We start from the raw sequence: 25,275 nt of genomic DNA, 5'->3' as shown, positions 1-25,275 counted from the left end.
TGGTATGTGCTACCCTGTGGGAATGGTGCATATACAAATTCCATTGCTACTAATATACAAAATGTAGCGGGTTTCCTCTAAGATCAAGTCAAAATTACCAAGTGTTTGACATCCAATAGCCAACGACACCACTAGAGCACATTTATTTATTGTTTGTTTGAAACCTATTTTATTGCATATAATATACAAAAGGATTGGGCACAAGTTATTCAACTTACGAGGCCACCTCAATCGCCTTAAAATTAAAGTCATGGACAACAGAAGTTTATAAATAAGTTTGTTTTGTTTAACGACACCACTAAAGCACATTGATTTATTAATCAGCTATTGGATGTCAAACATTTTGTAATTTTGACAGTCTTAGAGAGGAAACCTGCTCATCAACAGCAAGGGATATTTTATATGCACCATCCCATAGACAGGATGTACTGTAGTCCCAACATACTAATCTGCTTATTATACAAAATGAATATCTACCGGCCAAGGCCAACCACTGCTTAATACATGTAGTCAACTTGTATTTCTTAGTGAGAAAAACATGGTCTACCAACAAAAGTAAAGTGTTTTATTTAACGACGCCACTAGAGCACATTGATTTTTTTTATCTTATCATCGGCTATTGGACGTCAAATATATGGTCATTCTGACAGTGTTTTTGTTTTTTTTAAAGAGGAAACCCACTGTCGCCACATAGGCTACTCTTTTGTTCTACCAACAAATGACTGGAAATGGAACTAACAACAAACATACCGGTATATGTCCCTCCAACTAATTTTCTTATCGCCAGTTCAAGGGCCATAACTCTGCCAAACATGGGTATATATTGCCACGAAATTAGAACTTGATAAAGCTACAAAACTACAATTGTGGGGGAAAACCTGTCTTATAACTATTATGTGGGGCATATAATATGTACATACTGAGTTGAAACCTGAAGTCCCGTCCTTTAGGACCGGTAAGGGATTAATAAAATGTAGCTTTAATTTAGCCATTTCTGTATACCCATGGTTTGATTAGGCAGACACTGCTCAGATGAAAATGATGCTTGATAAAATAATACATAAAAGTTCACAAGCTATTCCTATTAACTAGTTACCAAATAACAAGTGAATCATTTTTGGGTAATGTTAAAATCTAGAATTCCTCAGATTTTTCATCTTTGCATCCAGATTGGCAAGTGATGTTGCCATTGTAATGAATTCACATGGCAGATTGCTTTCAAGAACATTTCTATCATGGTATATATCCAGAGTGGGAATATGTTAAACATCAGTTGCTTTCCCACTGACAAGTGTGCAACAAATCTGTATAATGGTTCACTTTTAAACCACGCTCATTAGTTGGTTTCAACACCACTAGAGCACATTGATTTATTAATCATCAGCTATTGGATAGAAAGCATTTATTATCAGCTATTGGATATTAAGCATTTATTACTTGCGACAAGTCTCGAGAGGAAACCCACATTTTTCTATTAGTAGCAAGCATCTTTTCTATGCACCATCCCACACAGGATAACACATACCACAGCCTTTGATATGCCAGTTATGATTTTAAACCCAGTCTCTTGCCAAGTCAAATTTCCTTATAATATTGCAACATACATGTCACTCAGTGGTGTGGTACACGTCGGCTATCGCATAAACATACGGTAGCATTGTTATTGCACAATTTCGATCTTTTTGATTGACACGCAGAACTATCAACAGTCAATAAAAACATCAAAAGTGTTCAATAACCCTGCATACATATCATAACTTGCGATAATTACCCAAGGCATAGAACAAAATTATTTATCACATAAAACAAAGACAAATAGAAAATGTTGATTTTTATTCACATAACAGTTAAAAAGCACAAAAGAATATCTGCTTATGGTACGTTAAATGAAATTGTTCTAAAATAATGAAATCAACATTAGTATATATACATATCAAAACCAAAATCAATCATTAAACAAAACAATACTGAGTCCAATTTTTGTTGATGTCAAGTCTTTTTAACAACTCCATATTCAAAGCAAATTAAAAGCAGTGGTTGAAACCAATTCACTACACAAGACTAAAAACCATCCACTTTTACTTAAAACCTGACACTTCCGAAGTGGGTCAGTCAGAAATCATCTTGTTCGTTACACTTAATTAAAAAAAAAGACAAGAAAAGAAGTTTAGCAAAATTCCTACAGTTGGTTAGGTACTAAAACTAAAGAAAACTTCCAGTTATCACGATCATGTTGCTGTGATGTAGTTAACGGAACAAAAAACAAAAAAAATCATCGTTATAGACAAATTTCTTAACCATTTTTCAGCCCAGTCTAAAACAATACTTTTGTTATAAAAGATCTTGGTAATTTTATAAAGATTATCTCCCTATCTTTATCTTTTGGCAGACTGTTGAAAATTGCTCCGAACTTCCTTCATAAAAAATGTGCACCCATTCTCTTTGGCTTAATCCTATGAGACATTCCAAATTCCATAGCACCATACCACCCTCTGCCTGTTTCCGGCTACGATTTGACTGCTGGTGCTCCCTTGCACCTGCCAGTGCAGACGATACCCCCTCCACCCCACCCATTTCCTGTCCAGGACTGAGGAGCCGGCAGAGGCTGGCACCTGTGCCCAGGACAGGTGTCCGCTACAACAGCTTGTTCTGAATGAGCAAGTTGAACACGGACCTGACCTATACAGAGATGCTGGTTATTTTATTTTTGCCACCAGATAATATTGTAAGAAATCAATGTGTTCCATTTTATGTTTCCCTTCCCCTTCAACCCACCCTGCCAAGGATTGCTCCCAAATACTTGGTTAGATAACAAGTAATACACTTAAGATATTAAGAGCATCCCAAACCACCTGGGCTCATATTTTCGAAACTATCTTAGCCTACGAAATCGTAAAATCATCGTAAGCTATGACGTTACTATGGCGTGTGATATAGTGACGTCACAACTTACGACAGTTTTACGATTTCGTAGTGCTAAGATGGCTTCGAAAATATGGGCCCAGGCTCGTATCTGGACAGGCATTTGTTCAAGGAATTTATCATATAGCTGGTGGGTTTTTTAATTTACAATTTCTATCTGTAAATGGAAGACACATACACACAAATAAGATTTGTAGCAAAGTATCCAAACTAGCTTTCCATCAACGCGATTTCACACATGTTTATCAATATATGTACACAGTACTTCTTCAATATTAGTGGCTTAAACATAAAAGTAAATTATCCAAATTAATTCCAACTAATTGTATGGGAATACCGACAATATTGGAAGTCACGAATCTAGCAACAAACATGCCAATAAACTTTCTTATAATTATATGCATGGTAGGGATAACAGAAATAAAATTATAATTACCAACACCGAAGAAAACTTTCAGAGAAAGGATATGGAAGGCCTTGGTTGGTATTTGATATATATAATAAGTCATAAATAATGATAACTCAAATGAAACAAAGTACGCCCAATGTATATAGAAATATGCTTGCAAAAACAAGATATGGAAATGCACGTTTGTGCAAGGAATCGCGCACAACAAATCATGTTAATAGAAAGCGAGTCTGACACAGAACAATTCAGTAATATTGTAAAAATTTCAGGTTTGGAATACAATGTTTTTCAACCAACCAACCAACAAACTGATATCTTCAAGTATTTAAATACTTTTAAAACACAAAATGCCACCTGCACATGCCATGATTCTGTCCGTTTATTGCACTTGGATCATCAATAGTCGATCGACACTGGACTTCCATCCGACAAACTTTACCGCTCAGTTGATACTGCTTATGCACTGCACCATTTCAAACAGTTTGTTTAACCAATCAGAACCAAATAAAAGTTCCTTAATGGCATGAATGTTGAAGTTATTGTTTTTTAATTTACATCATCGTATGATAGTTGGTTGCATTCCTGCCATAAATCCAGTTGTGAAAGTTCCCTGAAGATTTTGAGATGAAGAAAGTAAAAGCTGATTGGCGCGCAATGATTCTGGAAAAAGTGAATGGTAGTTTGGCAAAGGAACATATGCTGCAGTAATGACTCTCCCTGCAAAGAAAGAAGTGGACATTTAATTGTCTTCAACATTTATTCACAGATGTAACCAATATCATCACAATAATCACAACAACTAATTGCATTTTCTGTATTTAAACACAAGATATGCTTTACCACTAACCAGTTTTAATCTCCACGCCATTAACCAGTTTGCATTTTCCACGTTGAGAAAGAATGCACATAATAATAATTACACACTTCTTAATACTTAACACAGGTTAATTCTTTCCCTCCCATTCCATTCTCGACTGTATTCAAGACACGCACATAATATTCTGAGCAGAGACGTTTATTCCTATACACATATGTTTCAATCATGTTTATTTACACCCATCAACAGTGTTACAGTTGTTTTCTTACAATTCGACGTTGAAAGATGTAGGTTCGAAATTTAATAAATGAATGTCACTATTAAGTTTAATAAAAAACAAAACAAACAAGATCTTAGGTAGATTGGTTATTGTACATTTTAAACATACCTGCAAAGTAACGACCATGGAGACTGTTGACGGATGCTACAGCAGCAGCGATGCTGGGACACTTGACATAGATGTTGCCTTGTGGCGAAGCCTTGTCCACGAAAAGATGAAGCACGCCACCATGTTTGTTGCATTCTTCAATAACATCGTCTCTCACCTCCTGATCCCAATTTGTTCTCGTTTCTCTGGAGAAAAATAACCATTCTTCTTGAATTGCTTATAAACAATTATGTCATTCTTTAAGTGAAATTGTTCTCGTTAATTTTCATTTGTTTAAATACAGCTAAATAGAAATATTTTAAATCATATGTAACTCATCATGAAAGTCAGTAGGAATGCACTTCCATTCATCTTTAAGATCAACACAAATATTTTGGGCCAAATTTACAAAACAAAATTTATCCGATGATCAGTTACCTTTCCTAAACAGCCACGTTTATTTAATAATTTATGCTAAAAGTGGTTGTTTAGCTATGATCACATCTTATTTCGTCTCTGTTTATCACTAGTACACATCCAAAACATACATGTGATGATCATAAATTCAGCCCACAATCTTTCAATAAATGATAGGGAGACAAAATTTTATCCCTCTTGAATCATAATCCCCCAAAATATTGAAATATATTTAACATTTATGTTCAAACACCGATTACTTTTATGGTTTTTAACGAGATCAATCAGAATACTTACGAAGTGGGGTCAAACATGTTGGACAACATGAAACATTGGGTGGCTATAGGAGGAGCCGATCCAGCTAATCCAGGGGAGGAAGCAGGGTTGAGCACCTGACCTGGTACCTGTCCAGGTACGATGGCACCTGCTGGTGCTCCAGCCTGGTTCAGCGCATTAGCTGCATACTGGGGAATTTGAAATCCTGTACCTGAAAATAGCAAAGAAAAATATGCAGAAACATTATTATTGATGGTGTCTTGTTGCTGGCAATTCAGAGCAATATAAAAATAGGGATAAAAATGACCATGGACATTTTGCAAGGCTTTGAAAATAACAAGGACCCGAGTTTTCTGGTAGTGCTAAAATCTTGAAAACATTTTTTTAATATCTGTAAGCAGCATCAGTGATTGTACAGCAATTCTTAATAGGACCACCCTTGGAGATAATTGACAAACAATTTCATTAACAATATAGGTATTTTGCACATTATAAAAATTTGACAGAAAACACTCGAGGTATTTCTTGAGTAACAGGAAATACAAGATAGCAATAATGCAATATCAGTCACTAAAGCAATCTTATTTTTCTATTGTGGATTATCATCAAAAGATTTAAAACTTTTGTACCTTCAGCCAATTTTGCCATTAACTGAAGCCGCCCAGTGGCACCAAGATCGATTCCTGTCCGATCCATTTCGTCACTGTCGAGAAGGGACGCTCCTTGGTTTTCAGCTGTTCTCTCAGTGACGTGACCAACCTTCATCGGTCTGCCAGCTAGCTCAAAGCCATTCAACTGTTCTAAGGCCTTCTTAGCATCTTCTGAATCATGGAACTATAATAAAAACAAAATTATAATAAAAAATCTAATTAAGATGGAATACCCCATCTTGCTCTCAAACCTTCAAAATGACCAATCAGATGTAGCATTTATATTTGAATCAAGAGTTGGGACATATCCATGTTATTTTATAATTGTCCTTAATATTAATGACAACTCACTATGTGGAAAACAGATAAAACTAAGCAGACAACACAGCTAATAAAAATGGCAGATGTGTGAAATGGGACACACGAGATTAGTACCTGTTGTGACTGGAAATAACAGAGATGACGTGTTGGATAGCAAAATAAGTTGAAAAACAAGAGGCTATCAGAACTGGTAAACAAAAACATGGATCATCAGACCTCGATGTGAAAAAACATGACGGTAGTGATCAACTTCTCCCCATACCTACCGTATATTGCCGTGTATTAGCCGACTCCTTGGATAAGCCGACCTCTTAGTTTGAACCTAAATACGGTATCTAGCACAAAATCATCGGCCTTGTGTATAAGCCGAAGTCATCTTTTGTCCAGTTGTATATGTTGCATCGATTTCAATAATACTGTCAACAAATAGACTTGTGCTTTTCTTGTTCATTATATTTGTTTTCCCTTTAATTATTACAAAAACAGTAATCACGATCGCAATCAATGCGGCAATGCTGACATCTACCATGCCGTGAAAAAATAATTTAGAACTGATAAAGCATAACAGAAAAATAAATAATTCAAGCTGTAACAACATATCACTGCACACAAGTAATTAATTTATTCACTGGACAGCAAAAAGTAAAATCATTGAGGCACACCACACAGAAACAAAAGATCAAGCGGTCCGTGACTGCAGCTGTTCACTGTATGTGGTATGGTCATGTGACAATTGTGGGAGTAATTATCGTCCTGAAATTCATGTTATTTTTTTCAGTCGGTAATGTTAATAATGAGCTTAATTTATTTATGGCATTACTTTACAGTTTAATGCACCCTCCCAACAAAACAATAATATTAGAAATATAATACTTGTTTGAAGAAAAAACACCGTTTTGTATCTTAAATCTGCTATATGAAAGACTGGTCCCAACACAGGTCAAACAAAGATGGCGGACAGTTGGAAAGAATACGTTTTTTACCATTGAAATGACAATAAAACAAGTAATTATTATTATTATTAATTAAACTTATAATGCATTCAAGAACAAAAAACTGTATAATATTGCATGATGGGGTGTTTTATTTATACTGCACAAATTATTGTTACATAATCTGCACAAATTATTGTTACATAATCTGTGAAAGGCAAAGGGTCTGATCAAAATTTATAAGTCGCAGTCAGGCGTATTTTCGATCGGAACTTTATACTCCAATTTGTTGCCCCCGTGTATAAGCCGACTCTCTTCTTTTGGAAAGTATTTCTAGACTTCAAAAGTCGGCTAATACACGGCAATATACAGTAGATTACAGGGAGCCATTTTAGATATCACCATATTGATACTGTATAAATTCACGTTGTGGGGAGCTAAAATCTACTCCTTGAACTAGTCTCAGAGGAGTAATGGGGAGCAAGAATGATGGCAAGATCTGGATCAAAAACAGAACAATAAAGAGGATTTTCCACTTACTGTAATAAATCCATAACCCTGAGAAGTGCTGTTTTCGTGATTCCGCATCAATTTCACATCATCAATCTGAAAACATAACACAAGAATAAATTTACAATAGAATTTCAATAAAGACTTTTAAAGCATTAAACTTTCATACATCTGTCAATTTAAAAAACAAGATTTAGCAAGAAAACCACCAACAATTATGATTAATCAATAAGTATCTATTTCACGAGATGAATGCCCAAATTAGATAGACTCATTTTAATTAAGAGACAGAAATAGTAGCATCTATATATAAGAATATGTATTGGTGGTGTCAAAGTAACTCTTTTTTTTTTTCTGGAATGGACAGTTACAAGGATATTACCCATTTTATAAAAATTTGTGCTACTAAACCATTATAACAATAAAATGTGCTGAACACCAAGTACCCAACCATGAAATTTGTTGTTTTATGGGAAACGAAAGGTAAACTACATACCTTTCCAAACGGTTCGAAAATTCCTCTCAACATCTCTTCGGTTATGTTAAAATGAAGAGAACCAACATACAACCGCATGGGTCCGACATTCCCTTTTTGCATTATTCCTGTAGTCAATGCAGTTCTGTTTTTTTCTGCTTGAGAATTCTGGACTATTATTGGAACTCCGAGTAACTTCTGTCCATTCAATCCCATAGCAAGTGGCACAGAATCTGTTTCTGCAAATTCCACGTAAGCAATGCCTTTTGACCTCCTGGTTTTATTGTCTGTAATCAGTCTCACATCTCTAACCTACAACAAACAAAAATAAAAACACTCTCGTATGTGTGAAAAACTATCAATAATGTAGCCCGTGTATCCAATATTTTACTACCAACACAAATACAAATTACATTGGAAACTTTGTAGGATCTAGAAAAGTACAGAATCATTTTAAGCTTATCAAAGATCAAAGACTGAACAGTTATCGAGTAGTTTTACAATCTGAAATTAAAATATGTGGTTGATTTTCTCTATATTACCAAATACAGTTAAGATCTTTATAATTCACCAGAATCCAAGAATTACCCATCATTTGAACAAAAGATGTCACTGATATGTAATTTAAAATACCAAACTGTGAAGTGCTTATAGTTTTTCGATGAAAGAAAACGAAAGAATTGTACATAATAAACATGCTCTTTAGTGTCAGTCCAGGGAACATTTTGTTTTCAAAATATTAATTAGTGATATTTCTAGTCAAATTGAAAATTGATTAGCAACTAGTTTAATGTTTTAAAATTGCATAGCAATCTCTGAAACTTGCTGCACGATACTAAACAAAATGTTCCTTTTAATCATATGGTAACTCCAGGGATTTAGCGGATGCAAAAAACTTGCGTATAGGACGCACTAAAACTTAACTGGACCCGCAAAAATAGAGATACTGCGTCCCGTGGGACGCATAAAATATCTTGACATTTTCAGTAACCCTGTCCACTATCAAAGACCGATCATTCTGTGTAACACACTATTTCTTTTCTACCTATAAACTGCGTATTCAAATGGGGATTCCCCATATCGAAAACAAAAAGTTTTAATCTCTGGGAACACTGGGTCTTTATCCTTTGCTGCGCTTAATCGGGTAAAGTTGGTAATTTCCGGAAAGAGATCGCGGATTTGCGATCATTCGGAACTTCTCATCAACAGGCCGAACACAATCGGAAATTCCAGGGCAAATAAAACAAATTGGTTAAATGTTCTGATTTGCATTAACAAACAAGTAGCACGATTCATAAACAACGCATGGTGTTGTGAGTGTCATTTAGATTGCAGGAAATGGTTCAAATAATTATACCGATCAAAGTGAAATGTTGATTTTGAAAGAATAAACGATGAATACCGACATTGATTTCCCGAAAGAGATCATTATTTTCTAGAGGGGGGTGTATGAATTGAAAAAACCCTGTCATGCAAACACAGCCATGAATAAACAGGTTGACTTGCGGAAGTTTTTTGGTGGCAACTTTAGAAAGAAGTCATCTGATGATGACTGTAATGAGGGTAGGTCTACGGATCATATAAGCACCGAACCCGATTCCAGTGCATGTTCATCACCAGTTAAAAAGAAATGCCGAAGTTTCAATACAGAGTGGTTACGAAAATACTCGTGGTTACGGAAGTCCGAGTCGCATGGCGGTATGCGTTGTGAAATTTGTGATCGCACAAACGCAGTAAATCCTTTTACCACCGAGGAAGGTTGTACTAATTTTCAGAATTCTACTCTGATCCGACACAAGGAGTCTAAAGTACATACTGAATCAATTAAAATTCTTCAATTACGTTCTGACCTTGACACTGCTAATCAAAAAGTAAAAGATAAAATTGGAGATGAACAATCCAATAAAGTTGAGAACTATATAAAGCAGCCGAGAACTGTTTATTTTATGGCCAAAAGAGACATAGCTGCAGACGTTTTTACAGATTTAATGGACCTATAATTTCAAAATGGTGTTGAAATTGAAAGCTATTACAAATGTCCACAGGTTATTATGGAATTTGAAAAATGCATTGAGGATGTTATTGAAAAAGACCCGATAGAAAAATTAAATGCCAGTGACTACATTGGAATAATGCTAGACGAAACCTGTGACATAGCTGTTGAGAAAAAATTTAGCAGTATATGTCCGTTATCTCGACAAGGGTGCACTTTCTCAAACGCAAAAACATTTGTGATGACAAGTTAGGTAAAGTGTTTGGTCTAGGAACTGACGGTGCATCGGTCATGACTGGCAGATTAAATGGTTTGAGTGCTAAGCTAAAGAAAAGGAACAAGCATCTAGTGCAAGTGCATTGTATTGCACATAGGTTAAACCTAGCAGTATCACAAGCTGGTAAAGAGGTTGATTATTGTGAAAACTATCACAGTACGATTCATAGCTTATACAAATATTACTCCGATTCTTCTGTTAGGTATGACAAACTTAGAGAGCTACAAACCATTCTACATGGCAAATCAAAACAAATAACGGAGCCATCGTCTGTCCGATGGCTGTCTGTTGAAGCAGCAATAAAAATGATAATGTCCAGTTATTGCCCCATAATACTATCCCTAGAAGGCGACAAAAAACCCAAAGCTATTAGGTTACCATAAATGTATAGCCAGCAGCCTTTTCCTGTTACTTACAGCATTACTGATCGATATTGTAACAGTTATTGGTGTGCTAAGTCTGACTTTTCAGAAAGATTATGTAAATTTGTCTCATATTAGACGTAGTGTTTGTTGTACAAAAGAGACCCAGAGTGCTATGAAACATGGTTCAGCGAAAGTGGATGAAGTCTGGACCATTCTAGGTGCAACTGTAGCTGGGAAAAAATTGAAGTACAAAGATGTAGATATCACTGACAATGAATCCCTCAGAGATTCTGCAAAATCAGGAACATGTACATTGACAAAATTATCAACAATTTGGACGATAGATTTCCAACCGACATTCTAAACTTGCTCAAGTGTTTTGATGTTGTTTTCAACCCTTCCAGATACTGATGTGTCAAGTCTAGTGCATCACTTTTGAAAACTTCTTAAAGCTTTTAATCAGCGATTTCCACGATCAGTATCCAGACTTCATACTTCTTGCCAAAGTAGCATTGATCTTACCTGCGTCTTCTGTGCCTTGCGAGAGAGGCTTTTCAGTCCAGAATTCAATAAAGGACAAAGTTAGAAACAGACTAAGCCCCGAAAGACTCAACAGGTTGATGTTTATTAAACTGGTGGGTCCCAGTATAGAACAGTTTAACTTTGTCAAAGCAGCGAAAGTATTTAGTGCCATGAAAGACCGAGTTCATTGATTCACAAAAAAACCATTATGCTATGAAGTTGAAAGACACAAGTTTACTGATTTACAATAAAAGGTAGGAAAAACAACAACAACACAGCTTGTTAAATTTACTTTAATGAAACATATAGTATACACGTGATTTGTTGTCTGCAGCTCTGTCGTTTGTGTGGTTTTGGGACCCTTTGTTATCAGGTTGGGACCCCCAGAAAAGAAAGAGGCGAGTCCAAGGGACCCCCATTTCAGAAAAACAAGGTAAATCCCTGTAACTCTGACCATGATCAAAGAGAAATGCTGCTGCCATATAGACTAATCCTACCTAATGCACTTTTTCTTGACATCCAATAACCGATGATTAATATATCAACGTGCTCTAGTGGTGTCGTTTAACAAAACAAACAAAACAAAATAATGCACTTTCAAACAGATAAGAGCACAGCTTTTGAAATACCGATCATGGGGCACTGGTAACCGGGTTTGGACAGGAAAACCCCATGGGTCTACTAGAGAGGTTTGATCATATGACTCAAGCACCTCTAGTGATCACACTAACAACTGACCTAGATTGTGCCACCTCAATTTCTTAAAGAAAGCACAGCACACATAGCAGTCTTTGTTATACCAGTCATGGGGCACTGGTTTGGGGAGGGGGTGTGTTTAAATAAATAAATGCATAAAGTTAGAAACACACACTCGCTCTGAGTTATACATCTCATTACTTATACGAGGACATTGGGGGAAAAGTACAAAATATATTAAATTAAAAGTAGTGGGAGTTGACAAAATAGTGTACACAATCAAACTGACATCTCTAATTTAATTCATTACCTTTCCAACCGAAGAAAAGAATTCTTCCAAATCTCTTGGTCTGATCCTTGCAGATAACTGCATGCAAAACACTGTCCGGGCATCCCTCTCTTCTGGGGTCAACTCTGGAAGAACCTCTCTACAAAACCAAACAAGTAGCTGCTTGCCTTTAGAGCTGAATAAATATAACTTTACATCCTCAAATATAACAGTTCATTTTAATAGTTAATAATATAATAAAATAAAAGTTAAAACCAAACAAACAAAATGTTTTGCCAAGTTGTAGTCAAATATTAAAGGACATTATGCATATTTTTTATTTCTAATAAAGGTGATTTTGAATTTATAAAAAAATCCTACATTAAAATTGCTTTTTGGCTTGAAGGAAAAAACTACCCTAGAATAGTGCAATCATTTGTGAGGCAATCCCCACCACTACAGCCATTTAATGATGTACAAATTAAGTCATGTAATGAATAACTGTGCCACCCTTGTTTTTGTTTTTATAAGTTTAGAACATTTAGATATTTAAGATTATTTGTGATACTTACATGAAAACATAGTAGGAATAACACTTTTTACCATTATTGGGAATACAAAGTACACAGAAAAATAGATTTAAAACCACATAGCTCATATAGTTAATAATTAAATTTCAAGACAGAAACAGGACAGATGGAAATAAAGATATTTCACATACAGAGAAGATGGAAATCAACACATTTATTGTTTATTAGATCAAATAAAATTCATGCATGCTTCATCTGAATGAGCTTTCATAGCTATAAACATTCATGGGCAATATTAAAAGAAGAAGTTTTAAAATTCTCACGTTCCATTTTTTCCCTTACTCACTTTCAGGTGCAGACTTTGTGTTTTTAGGTGTGCGATTGCGTTCATACAGCACATGTAATTTTAATTTGTCGAGTGTGAAAAATAACATGTTTCAGTGAACAAAGTGCACGTAAAATAATTTTGTATGTTGATTGCCACTATTTACAAAACCTTATGTAGCTGATAAAAAGTCCTGTTTAATAATAAGATTTTTTTTTAAACGTGACGAGAATGGTAGCGTCCATGCAACCTTTTGATATACGACTGATACTTATCTTTGCTATACAAATTGGAAAACACTGGTTTAATAGGCATCCTTGAAGATGTACCAATCCGATTAAAATTCCTTTAGCTATTTAATTTACTGTTACTTACAACCAGTCCACTTTTGTAAGGTAATATATCACATCTGATAAGGTTAACTTATTTATAGTTCATATAGTGTTTAAAAAACAAGAAGGAATTTAATTAATTAGTGGCTCTGTAGCCTACACATTGACAAATGAACTTGTTACCGAAATGAGCTAAGTCAGTAAAATTGTTAGCCTAAAAAGCGTATGTGAGATCCCGAAAATGGCAAGTGTGTAACTTTCTATTTTCTTTAAAAAAGAAATGAAATTTAGACAAAGACAATTCAAAAGTAGACGAAATAATAAAAAAGAAGGAAGAGAAATGATAATAGGTATATAGAAATACGCCTAGGTATCGTTTACAAAAAAAACAAGTCTCTTCTTTACGTCTATTTTTCTTTCTTCATCTTATCAATTAAAACTTCATTTAAATATTTGTATTTCAGTCAGAAATTAATGAATGTACATTTGTTATTTTTATATGCATATATGTACAAAATATAGTAACAGTAATCATAAACGACTATTTAATTTCTGTTTCTTTAATAACGTAACGCTGACTTGACATAGATGTCAGAGCTGTTCACAACTAGTAGTGTAAGTCAAATGACGTGTTAAAAAATGTTGAAGGATGGAGACTGGTTGCTTAATTGTTGAATTAAGAATGTCTCATGAATGTCAATGCCCCAACAAACACTATCAATTGCACTAATTGTAGGCCTACGTTTAACAAGTTATTTAAAAAATAAAATAATATGAGAGATCTAATTCATTCGGTAGTGCACCTGAGATGCTTGGATAATAGTTCTAACTGAACCACCTCCACGGAACAAGTGGATTTTTCTGATCCCAACTTTCCTAATCAGATTCATTGTACACAATGAAATTCAAGACAAGTTAATTCCTAATCTCCTACACGTTTAGCTGCACGTTCATCAAACCATCTAACACTAAAAAAGGTATCTATAATTGTGTACATCAAATTATCTGAATAGTACATATTGTAATTAAAAAATCAGTGTATGTCACAATTATAATTATATTTCTATAGCACTGCTCCAGAATATTTTTAATAACTCTATTCCTGAAAGGGAAAAGAAGTCAAGACTGCACTAATGAAGGAAACTTTATTGGTTTATTGGTTAATTTTTGTTGTGACGTTCTCAACACTTACATGTACCAATTATGGCATAATTTACTAATGCTTGGTTTTCACTCGCCAGAGCATTTTGATGAGCGCAATTTTTCACTCGCCATGGTTTTTGAAAAGCCAGTGACTACAGGTTTAATAGTAACAACAGATCAATTTGTTCCTCGCTCTATGTCCTGTAGCACACCAAGCAGAAGTTATCACTGACAACTGGTTTATATATAGAACATTCACTCACCGAATTGGACTCTTGCTGATGCTGCGTGGCCGATGTGTTTTTTTGTATGGTGATTTACTTCTGCGCCACCCACGTCCTCGGTCTCGGTCCCGACTCTTGCTACGCCTTTTATCCCGCCTGCTGCGATCCCGATCCCTATCGCGATCTCTGTTCTTGTCTTTCCTATCATGCCGATCGCGGTCTCGGTCCCTGTCTTTGCTGCCATGTCGTTTCCTATCACGGTCACTGGAAAAATATGTAAAGAAATTTATTTTCAAATGTTCAAAATAAAAGACAATCTTGATTACTGATCCTATATTTGCCTGGAACATTCACCATCGATAGTTTCTTTCTACCAAATGGTACAGGTGTTGAAGGTTCAGCACATATCAAATAACCTCGAGATTTCATCACTTAGATATAGGGTTATCCAGACATGATTGCCATTTCTGAGAAATATTAAGCCATTACGACAACAAAGTAAAAAAAAAAAATTGACATTTATATATATATTCTACAATAATTTTTTTAATTTATCATCTTAAAAAGCACCTAGAAAATAAATGGCTATTTTATGTGAACTATGACAACTACAATGAAGTTGTGCTGGTTGAATGTGCTTTCTTACTTTCTTACAAACAACCAGAAAAACATGGCTCTTTATTTAAAGGCAATTTGAAGCTAGAACAAAACCACTTTTAATGGAATAAACCCAACAGTTGCAATAGTATCTTTAAATTCTCTTGATGGGCCAGTCCAATTGGCCAGTGTCGAAGTCGTTTTAACATTTGTACTAACATTAGTTAGCGCAATCATAATTTGTTCTTAACCTTTAGACTACTGGATTAATTTTTAACAAAAACCACGTTGAGTGGGTACAAGTTTATAATTTTTACTCACATATATTCACTTAAATGTTTCATAAATACATGAAATAAAGTTCATATATGAATCGGTAAGTATTATTTTCGTGTCTTTTTTTTGTAATTTTTATTATTTTAGATCGGCTAATGGTGATTAAAATTAGGCAAAAAATCGAAAAAGTTGCGTTTACTTACGGGCATTTGTGGCCAGCTGTCCAGTATTTATGTCCATTATTCCCGATAACAGTGGTTTTCTGACCAGAATTTTTTTTAAAACCTGAACTACGATTCATATTGCAATATTTGGTAATTTTCGTTGTTGGTAAAACGATCAAATTTATTATCAAATTAGCTGTTACAATCAGCTATCGATCCCTGAAAATTACCGCGACGTGCCGCCATTGTTGTCAAGTGAAAATACTTGCCGAAAACCACTTTTTGAACTCAAAATTTCAAGGTATTTTCAATTGAAAAAATCAAAACAAAAACCACCATTTTGAAAAAAAATCTTTTTTCTTTAATTATATTTCCGTTTCCGGTGAGTGTCGTGTGCAAAACGGCGGGAAATATGAATTGGGGAATGCACTGTATACAGTGTACAGTATATCGACTGACGTGACGTTGGGCGAGATATCTCGCCTGCAGTAGTCAGACGGTTAAGAAGAAAGTATACAAGCTATACCTCAAGGAGTTATTTGTGAGAGTGCTATATATACATCTACACATATATATAACCTCACCTGTGTCGATCTCGATCTCTATCCCTGTCACGATCTCGACTTCTGGAAAACATACCGAGAAGCAAATCTCAAAACAAAGTGTCAAAATAGCCTTTTTCAACATCAGTAGTGAATAGATTTATATTTATAGTTTTATTTGTCTGGACTTTAACCGTCATGTTTATTTTATCCATAAGATTAATTATATACTTACTAATGACTTTGAAAGTGTTTCTTTACTACATATTATTCACGTTAGTTGAAAGCTTTAAAAGAGATGAATTTTCTTTTAAAATCTTTAAAACCAGATAAACATGAATAAATAGTAAACTTTGATAACAAAATATTTATAGTGTAAACAAATTTTATAGATTTACAAACTATATTATCCACAATGCCATTTCAACAGTATTTTTGCAACTAACTTACTATCTCTTTTTTAACTAATTAGTTCAATCATACAACATAATGATAATAGTCAAACCTCTGATCATGACGGCGATAAATATTTAAAAAAACATAAAACCATCTAAAACAGTATTAATAAATTTCAAGAGTAAATGAATAAATAGTAGCATCAATTCTATGTAGCTCAAGGATTTTAAATTTGTTTGTTTTCTACTCTGTAAAACACAAAGGTTTCAACTTCTATTGTGATCACAAATAATATGACTTATTTTACCAGATTGTGGCCTGCCATCCTTTCAACACAACCAGGAACTGTTATAGAACAATAATAATAAAAAAAAAAAATTAAAAAAAGATATGCATTGTTTGCAAATGGAATGAACCGACAAACAATACAAGACATATGAACCCTCTGAAGACTGCAGAACCCAGCTGTTAAACTGTTTGACAAACCAAACAAACTGTCGGCACCATTAGCTCAGCTTTGGAATCCCGTTTCTACTATGCCATTCTAACACTGTGGCTGCAATGTGAACAGCACACGTGAGCACTTGTTCCACACCTCCCAAAAGCTCATGTAACTGATTCTCAGCTCACATACCTTTAAAATTTTGTGCTTAGTCAGGTTACATCTATTTCTATGCTCTCTCCCCATTTGACCGAAAGAGACACCTACAAGTTCAATGATAAGGAATGATAGTTAGCAACAGAACAATAACTGTCGGGGCTTTGGTTTTTAGGGGTTGGCATTCTTCGCGACAATCAGCAGCCTAGAAGAGAAAGCAAAGGCATTTAACAAGTCTGCAGCACAAGATTCTGACTGAAGTGAAGTTTGCTTCTCTAGTTCCCGGGCCAAGCTTGTATGTCTCTTGCTTCACTTCCTAAAACTTGTCTTCTTTCAGTATCAACCATTCCTATTAGAGAATTAGGCTGTAAATAGATTCATTCCCAGAGTGTAATGTGTTGTCCACACAAACTGTGGATGGAGATGAGGAGTCAACAGTGTGCTGCCAAGGTCATCAATCTTAATGAGATGACAAGTTTGTGAATGATTTCTCTATTTGAACTCCTGAAATTTCAGTTTTTTAAAAGGTGTCAATATAAGTCATTTTCAAAGACTTACTCTGAGTAAACCGAGCTCACAATTAAACATTCAGGTGGAAAAAAACAACCCATTACTCTGTATACCATTTGTAGACTTTGGGCACCCTTTATTTTGTTTTACTTTAATGGGAAATTGTGTACATTACACAGAAGCCATATTTTTTTTACTAATTGTTTTTTTATATATTATATTAAAGTGGCTTGAATATTATATTTTATATATCAATTAAAAAGTAAAGCACACTGTTTAAATATGATAGCAATTTTAGTTTGATGACCAGGGGTTGGGAGGTTACAAAGCGTCGTCTCTCTCTCTCTCTCCCCCCCCCCCCCCCCCCCCCCCACCAATTATTATCAAGGAAGCTCATCCCTCAGTGTACCAACTGCAATTCATCCAGTAATGAGCCAATCTGTGCATTATTTTAGACTACGTATTTCTTGTATGCAACATCATCATCATTCTATAGTAGACTGGCCAATTCTCACTGAACATCATGAATATACATCTGCTCACTACAATGATCAACAAACATTAATTACTAAATATAATTACCTTCTGCGTTCTCTATCGGTGCTAGCAGCATTGGAACCTTTGCCTTCTTCCTGTTTCCAAAACAGCATATGATGAAATCAGCACAGCAGTTAGGGTAAAGAGAGAGAAATAACCATACACACATTAGTTTTTATCGTTACTTTAGAATTAAGTGCATGCACTTTGTAATTGTTCAAATGATTATTAAAGATGCACAGGCCGTAACAATGATGTATTTGAATAATATTCAATAGCAGTTTCCTTGCAATGTAAACCACATTTTTCGACAAATTTATTTACTCTTCTTAAATGCTGCATTATTGTACTTGGACAACCAGAATATGAACTGCCAAACATTTTGTGGAAGAACAGAAAGTTGTTAAAAATGTTTTAACAAATAACAATAATAATAAAAAAATATTCTTGCAGTTGTGGTAACCTTGCTCTTTTGAAACTAATCCTTAATATTTTAACATGTAATTCCAAAAGAAATCTTTCAACTTTCATAGAAACACTACGGTATTCATTTTATTAAAATAAATAAATAAATAAAAATAGAGAACCAGGCATTACTGTTTTTAACACCATCAATAGGGTTTTTCAAAGTCTTAGCCTGTACATCTTTAATTTGTACCTTCTCTGGACTGAAAAGAAAACACTGTAATTCAAGATTGACAAAAATAAAACCGATGGCATTCTCTTCAAACAATTTTGAATAAACATTGCCGTAACCCTGTAAGGTTTATAATATATTCAAAATCCAAAAAATGTTTTAACATTGATTTTGACAACAAAATTTTTTTTTTAGAAAATACTTTTTTTTTAAATTTGATATTTGTTTTCTTATTGTTTCAAGAAAGACGATCATAAAAAACTTTGTAGCTATGAGCAAAAATAAAAACCTAAAACTTAAAAGAATGCCCTCAGCTTATTAAAGTCCCGCTATACACACACATTGCACTTTCTAAGTGATAGCAAAAATTGTTAAGTTATATTAATAACCGGTCCAGCGGTAATGCAGGACTAGGTTCAGTGAAGCCAACAGATGCTAACTTTCTTCTTTGTGGAGGTCTCAAGGATCCGCAGGCAGGCAGCAACCACTTCAACATTCTTGCGTACCCTGAGACGAAAGGGAGGGGCAATTACTAGTCTCTTTCTAAACCATCACAAGGCACACAACTCATGATACATTAGCTATTTTCTTCTTTCAACCAAACCATGGATCTCAAGACCAACACTTATTATAAATGTATGTTACCATTTAGTGTGCACTTTAAAATTTGAAACACATAAAAATAATTAAAATACATTTCATTTTCATGTAAGTTAATTAAAAAAAAAGTAATTGAGTAAAAAAATATATTAAAATATGAATTATGTAGCAATGTGACAAATAATTTTGTTGAAAATGTTAAATTTTGTCTGTTTGAACAATTATGCTGAAATAATGTACCAACTGATTCTGTCAACATTTATTTGTACCTTCAAGTTGGATCAAGAAAGCCAAGTTCAGGAAACAAGGTGAACATGATACAGAACTTCAATCTATGATGAAAATAAAATCTCATTGAGAAGCACATCTTATTCTCAAAATGTTTACTAAAAATAATTTAAGCATGCCAAACCCAAGAAAGCTCAAAATGTCTTTAAATGGTATTTTCCTTATAAAAAAAAATTCTATATGCACCATTAAACTGATCTATTGCTACTTTAATAGAATAATCTACAAAGAAATGGTGTTACATAAATTCACCAACATTCGTTTTAGCTGGTCGATTCGTTACAAGCTAAGAAAAATTCTATTTCAGATCGGTTACAGGCTTTTGTTTCTTGAAGGGCCAGTAACTTGAAATATTTCTGAACACTAATATTTTAGTTTTACACATTTTAAAGGTCCTTAAATGGAGGATAAATCTGGAATTGCCCATTATTTCCAAATGTCAAAATTAATAAAGAACAATTATGAATGTGCAGCAAGAGACACTTTCAAAATTATTGTTTAGGAGCCACGTTTTATTACTCAGATGAATATTTCTCAGCTTGTCATCAAAGTTTATTTCCTACCAAAAAAAGAAAGAAAGAAATGTTTTATTTAACGACGCATTCAACACATTTTATTTACGGTTATATGGCATCAGACATATGGTTAAGGACCACACAGAAATTGAGAGGAAACCCGCTGTCGTCACTTCATGGGCTACTCTTTTCGATTAGCAGCTAGGGATCTTTTATATGCACCATCCCACAGACAGGGTAGTACATACCACAGCCTTTGATATACCAGTCATGGTACACTGGCTGGAACGAGAAATAGACCAAAAAAAGAAGAAAAGAAGTCATTATCTAGACGTTATTGAGCAAATGACCATAAACAGCCATTGGTTTCACACGCTGCTTATATATCCTGTGAAAAACATCTTTTGCCATTTTTGAAGATACAAATCTGGCCATCTAAAGAGGACATGGATTATTGTAGTCTATTAAAAGTGGACTGACATGGTTATTCTATTTTTTAGAACTATGATAAGCTAAAAAAAAAAAAAAAAAATAATATAAAAAAGAATGCCTTAAAAAATTGTTTTAAGATGTATCAATCAATGTTGGCAACAATTTTTTTTTTTTTTTTTTTATTGTGAAAGTGCAGTGGCTCACACAATTGTAATTACAAGTTAAAATATTTAGTTCTTTAGGCTGTAACTACTTTAAAACATTTCTACTTTTGAAACACTAGAAACGCACCAAAATGGATTGTATTTCCATTAATTTTTACTTGTATTAAAAAAAAAAAAAAAAATTGTAAAACTACCCATTCAAGTAACCAAACTATGTAGAGGCAGTTGGCAAACTACCTACCACTAACGTACATTTTCTGAATAACAATTCACAAATATGGAACAATAAGTAAAATAACATAAGGGGCAAAGCCAAATATTAAATGCATCACTGCAATTGTAATGTTATATTAAAAAAAACACACAAAAAAAATACCCCAAGTACTATACAAACAGTAACATGTTTTAAATGTTGGTACACATGCTAAATGACACTATCTGTGTAACTGACAATTCACCTCTTTTCGGTAGGGTGCCTCTAGCATTGCCTCGATGTCAAATTCTTCAGACATTTTCTGTGTTTTTAAACTGAAAAGACAAAAGACCACATAAAAATTCAAAACCAAAGTAAAAAGAAGGATCCAACAAAGATACATCATTACATGTACTTAAAGTTATATTCTGGCTTAGTTTTCAGGTTTTTTCTAACAATGATTATATCTGCACAAAACTGGGCTTGGTTTAAAACTGAATAATGCACAAATGAGGACTTCTTAAAAATATAAAAATACACAAGTTATACAGACTGCATTTTGACCAGATAGCAAAGTGTTATTTCACTATACAAGTATATACTATACTATGCATCTGAAGCAGAATAGAGATATTTACATCAAACAGGGTTATTGTTGTATTAGAGCTGTAATTTGTGCCTACCCAGTAGAAGGTAAAAATTCTGAACAATTACCGAGCACAAGTGTAGAACTACCGAGCGCTAGCATAAAACTACCCAGCACCAAATGTGTCACGTGATCAGGACGGCCATTTTGTATTTTGTGCCCATCACTGTCGTCTGATATTTTGTCATCAGTTGTCATTTAATTTCTCGTAAATTATTAAATTTATTTACTTACTTTTTATCTATTTTGGGTGTCAAATAATATTTACACTGCCTTTATAAAAATGAAACTACTTTTATCAGCCAGTGATATCAAAGCGATCGATTTAGAATGAAATGAAAAATATATATATTTATAACAAAATAAATTAAATAATATAAATTAAATAAAAATAATTAAAGAAATACAAAATAATATAATTTTAAATGTTTTAAATAAAAACATGATTTGCTGGTTTGAAGTAAAACACTAAAATGTTTTAAACCCACTACCCCAAACCCACTTATATTTTGGCTCGATTTGAGTTAGTTATAAAACAGATGCTGAAAATGTAGGTGCCTTAAAAAAAACCTGGGGAAAGACCTGCTACATTAGATGTTACAAATATGTGGAGTGGACAACTGGAGTCATCAATACATTTTCCCTCCATAACCCCTCCGTACTGTAGCAAAACTACAAATTCGCACAAAAATAATATAAATATTCGGGCAAAATGTGTTAACCTAAATCTTTTTACAATTTATTTCAATCATTCTACCAGCAAATTTAGCTGAGAACAATGTAAAAACACGTAGTGATTCTTGCCTGCCGCATTACAAAAATGTGGTGCTTGAATCGTGAACAAATTAAATTTTGGTATTTCTGCACTTCATCACTTGCGCTCAGTAGTTCTCAATATTTCTGCACTTGCCCTCGGTAGTTATCAGTTGCTCTCTGTAGCTCTCGGTTGAGCTCGATAAATAAGACCTCCGATTCCATGTATTCGCTATAGTTAACAACTGGCTGAGACAACAATCATAACAGTCCAAATGTCTGTCTAGCTCTTAAATGGCAGAATACTTGGCTACACTTTCAAACAAAAATTGGGGGCTGCTCGAACAATTTATGTAAAGCTCTAGAGGAAGGGGACCTTTCATAAGATATATTACAAAATGTTATTGGGATGTCTTTGTGGAGTTAACATAACTTATTTCAAAATAATTGCCACGAACTGTGACTCGTCTCATAAAAAATTATAAAATCTATTTTTCAATGTTCATAAATGATGAAATAAAATGCAACCAGTAATCATCATCATCAGGCATCGAAATAAGTCGATAACGGTCGTTCAGGTTACCGGGAGGTTATCACATGTAAGAAAAGTCGAGAACGGTGTTTCGTTCTCGACAAAAATTTCAACGTAACGGTAGTTTCGTTTCTGAACGTATACCAGGCTATGCATTCCGGACTTCCGCGTTTCATTTTCTCGTAAGGAATTGCATCAATGTTCGCGCGCACTTGTGCAATTGCAAGCAATTATAGGCATTCCGCGTTTAAGCAGCGTCCACTATATGGATTTACTTCCGCGTTTCATTTTCTCGTACGAAAGTGCATCAATGTTCGTGCACACTTGTGCAATGGCAAGCAATTATAGTCAAATTGCGTTTAAGTAGTGCCCACTAGATAAATTTACTTCTGGAGTTCGTTTCTCGTACCAATGTTCGCGCGCAGAACAGAAAATCAATTCTAACTTTCATGTAGTTGTGGTAACCTATAGGTTACCAGGCTATATTTTGTGGTAACCTGTAAATGGGTTACCAAACAATGGTTATTTCGATGCCTGATCATGATAATTTCTTCTGTAACAGGTGGTTTTATATAGTGTATGATTTGTAATCATTATTAAGCTGTATTAGGTAGAATAATTAAATATTTGTCAGACATTAAATTGGTCAATAAAAGAATCTGTAACATGCAAAATGGCTGCCTTAAATGGAACGTAATCAAAACATTTAACAAAATATTACAAAGTTCGTAAACTAATTATAGAACTGAATTTTCAAGCAATTCCCGACTATTTTAATAACAAAAGAAATATATAAATATAAAAAGGGACTAACAAGTATTTTGTGAGGTTACACAAAATAAAAATCTAGATCTGCTGAAAGATGACCAAACGACCTTACTGGCGTTTCTCTGGGGTTTCCTTTTGTAAATAACGGGCAGTATTTAGAGATCATCTAAAACGCGGATTTCAAATATGTTTGCGACTAAAGCGAGCACTCCATGTGAACCTAGTGTTTAATGCGTGGCATAAGCGTACGAGGCATTAAAGTTTGTTAGTTTAATGACACCACTAGAGCACATTGATTTATTAATCATCGGCTATTTGATGTCAAACATTTGGTAATTTTGACATATAGTCTTAGAGAGGAAACCCGCTACATTTTCCATAAGTAGCAAGGGATCTTTTATATGCACCATCCCAGACAGGATAGCACATACTACGGCCTTTGATATACAAGTCGTGGTGAAGTGGCTGAAACGAGAAATAGCCAATGGGCAAACTGACGGGGGTCGATCCTAGACCGACCGCGCACCAAGCGAACGCTTTACCACGGGGCTACGTTCCGCCCCTGGTATATCCTATGTTTGCAATACACACACTGCAGGAAGAAACCCAACAGCACCCCCTTTCTCTGTTCCGGTTAAATATGTATCTGCTGACGAGTTTCTTCCTGTAATGTGTGTATTTGTGATTAATATGTGAATTTTTATTATTATTTTTTTTTTTAATCAGGGCACTAAAAAATTATCGATTACAGGTATTCAACGTCAAACATACAATATAGGGTTGTTGTTGTTGTATTAGAGCGGGAATCTTTGACAACCGTTTGGTAGGCAGAGATTGCGTAATATTGATATAAATTGGTCTCTGACGGTTAGAGAGCGTGATAACGGTCCAAATGTCCGTCTAGCTCTCTTACCGTCAGAGTAGGGTCTACTCGGACTATCAGAATACCAGTCTTTTGTCGCCAGGACCATGTTTTACGAAGCGATCTTAGTGCTAAGATCACCGTAAATACATAAGGTAGTAGATGATCTTAGGGCTAGGATTACTTCGTAAAACAGGGTCCCGGCCTAGTGCTTATAAAACTTTTATAGTCTAGACTCGAGACTTAATAGTCTGAGATAGTAACATCATGGCAACGTCGGACAGCGTCACGTTGATAGTGTGGAGTAGGATACCTGTGCATTATAGGATTCATCTATATCATGTTTGGGGACGAGATTTTGCGCCATTGGTCCTTTCGTGACTTCGGAAAATTACTACTGACGGTCTTTTGCAAGAAAAGGGTTTGAACAGATTTCTTCGCGCAAAATTAATGGTGTCCAGCGTATGGATTGACCCGCATTCTCACCACATTTG

At 34.6% G+C, this 25,275-nt stretch overlaps 1 protein-coding gene across 7 annotated transcripts; it reads right to left on the bottom strand.

Annotated features, from left to right (window-relative positions):
- Positions 1 to 1,820: 1,820 nt before the first annotated feature.
- Positions 1,821 to 24,052, bottom strand: LOC121388747 (RNA-binding protein 39-like). 7 transcript variants are annotated; one of them, XM_041520236.1, is made up of 14 exons: positions 23,966 to 24,036; positions 21,486 to 21,555; positions 19,898 to 19,960; positions 19,469 to 19,535; positions 18,437 to 18,486; positions 16,393 to 17,451; positions 14,811 to 15,035; positions 12,260 to 12,377; positions 8,118 to 8,408; positions 7,652 to 7,717; positions 5,838 to 6,042; positions 5,230 to 5,419; positions 4,537 to 4,721; positions 1,821 to 4,048 (listed from the first exon to the last, which is right to left on the bottom strand). In XM_041520236.1, exons 6-14 carry the CDS (start codon positions 16,443 to 16,445, stop codon positions 3,888 to 3,890), a joined length of 1,494 nt encoding a protein of 497 aa, XP_041376170.1. In that variant the 5' UTR covers positions 16,446 to 17,451; positions 18,437 to 18,486; positions 19,469 to 19,535; positions 19,898 to 19,960; positions 21,486 to 21,555; positions 23,966 to 24,036; the 3' UTR covers positions 1,821 to 3,887. The 7 variants fall into 7 exon arrangements, with proteins under 7 accessions (XP_041376170.1, XP_041376167.1, XP_041376171.1 ...); XM_041520233.1 differs by having other exon boundaries at positions 16,393 to 16,434; positions 18,437 to 19,535; XM_041520237.1 differs by lacking the exon at positions 19,469 to 19,535.
- Between the last annotated feature and the right edge of the window lie 1,223 nt (positions 24,053 to 25,275).

Source organism: Gigantopelta aegis, chromosome 14 (assembly GCF_016097555.1).
Source record: "Gigantopelta aegis isolate Gae_Host chromosome 14, Gae_host_genome, whole genome shotgun sequence".
In the NCBI taxonomy this organism is placed as follows: Eukaryota; Metazoa; Mollusca; class Gastropoda; order Neomphalida; family Peltospiridae; genus Gigantopelta; species Gigantopelta aegis.
The sequence above is the reverse complement of the archived record's forward strand: the minus strand, read 5'-3'. Positions and strand labels throughout refer to the sequence as shown.

Bases quoted from the DNA above. Each gene is read 5' to 3' on its own strand.
- LOC121388747 (XM_041520232.1), bottom strand. From the start codon at position 21,539: ATGTCTGAAGAATTTGACATCGAGGCAATGCTAGAGGCACCCTACCGA. The intron at 8,409-12,259 runs GTAATGAATTAA...TGTTTGTTGTAG, and splicing joins TCTTTTCTTCGGTTGGAAAG to GTTAGAGATGTGAGACTGAT. The intron at 4,722-5,229 runs GTAAGTATTCTG...ATTTTTCTCCAG, and splicing joins AACATGTTTGACCCCACTTC to AGAAACGAGAACAAATTGGG.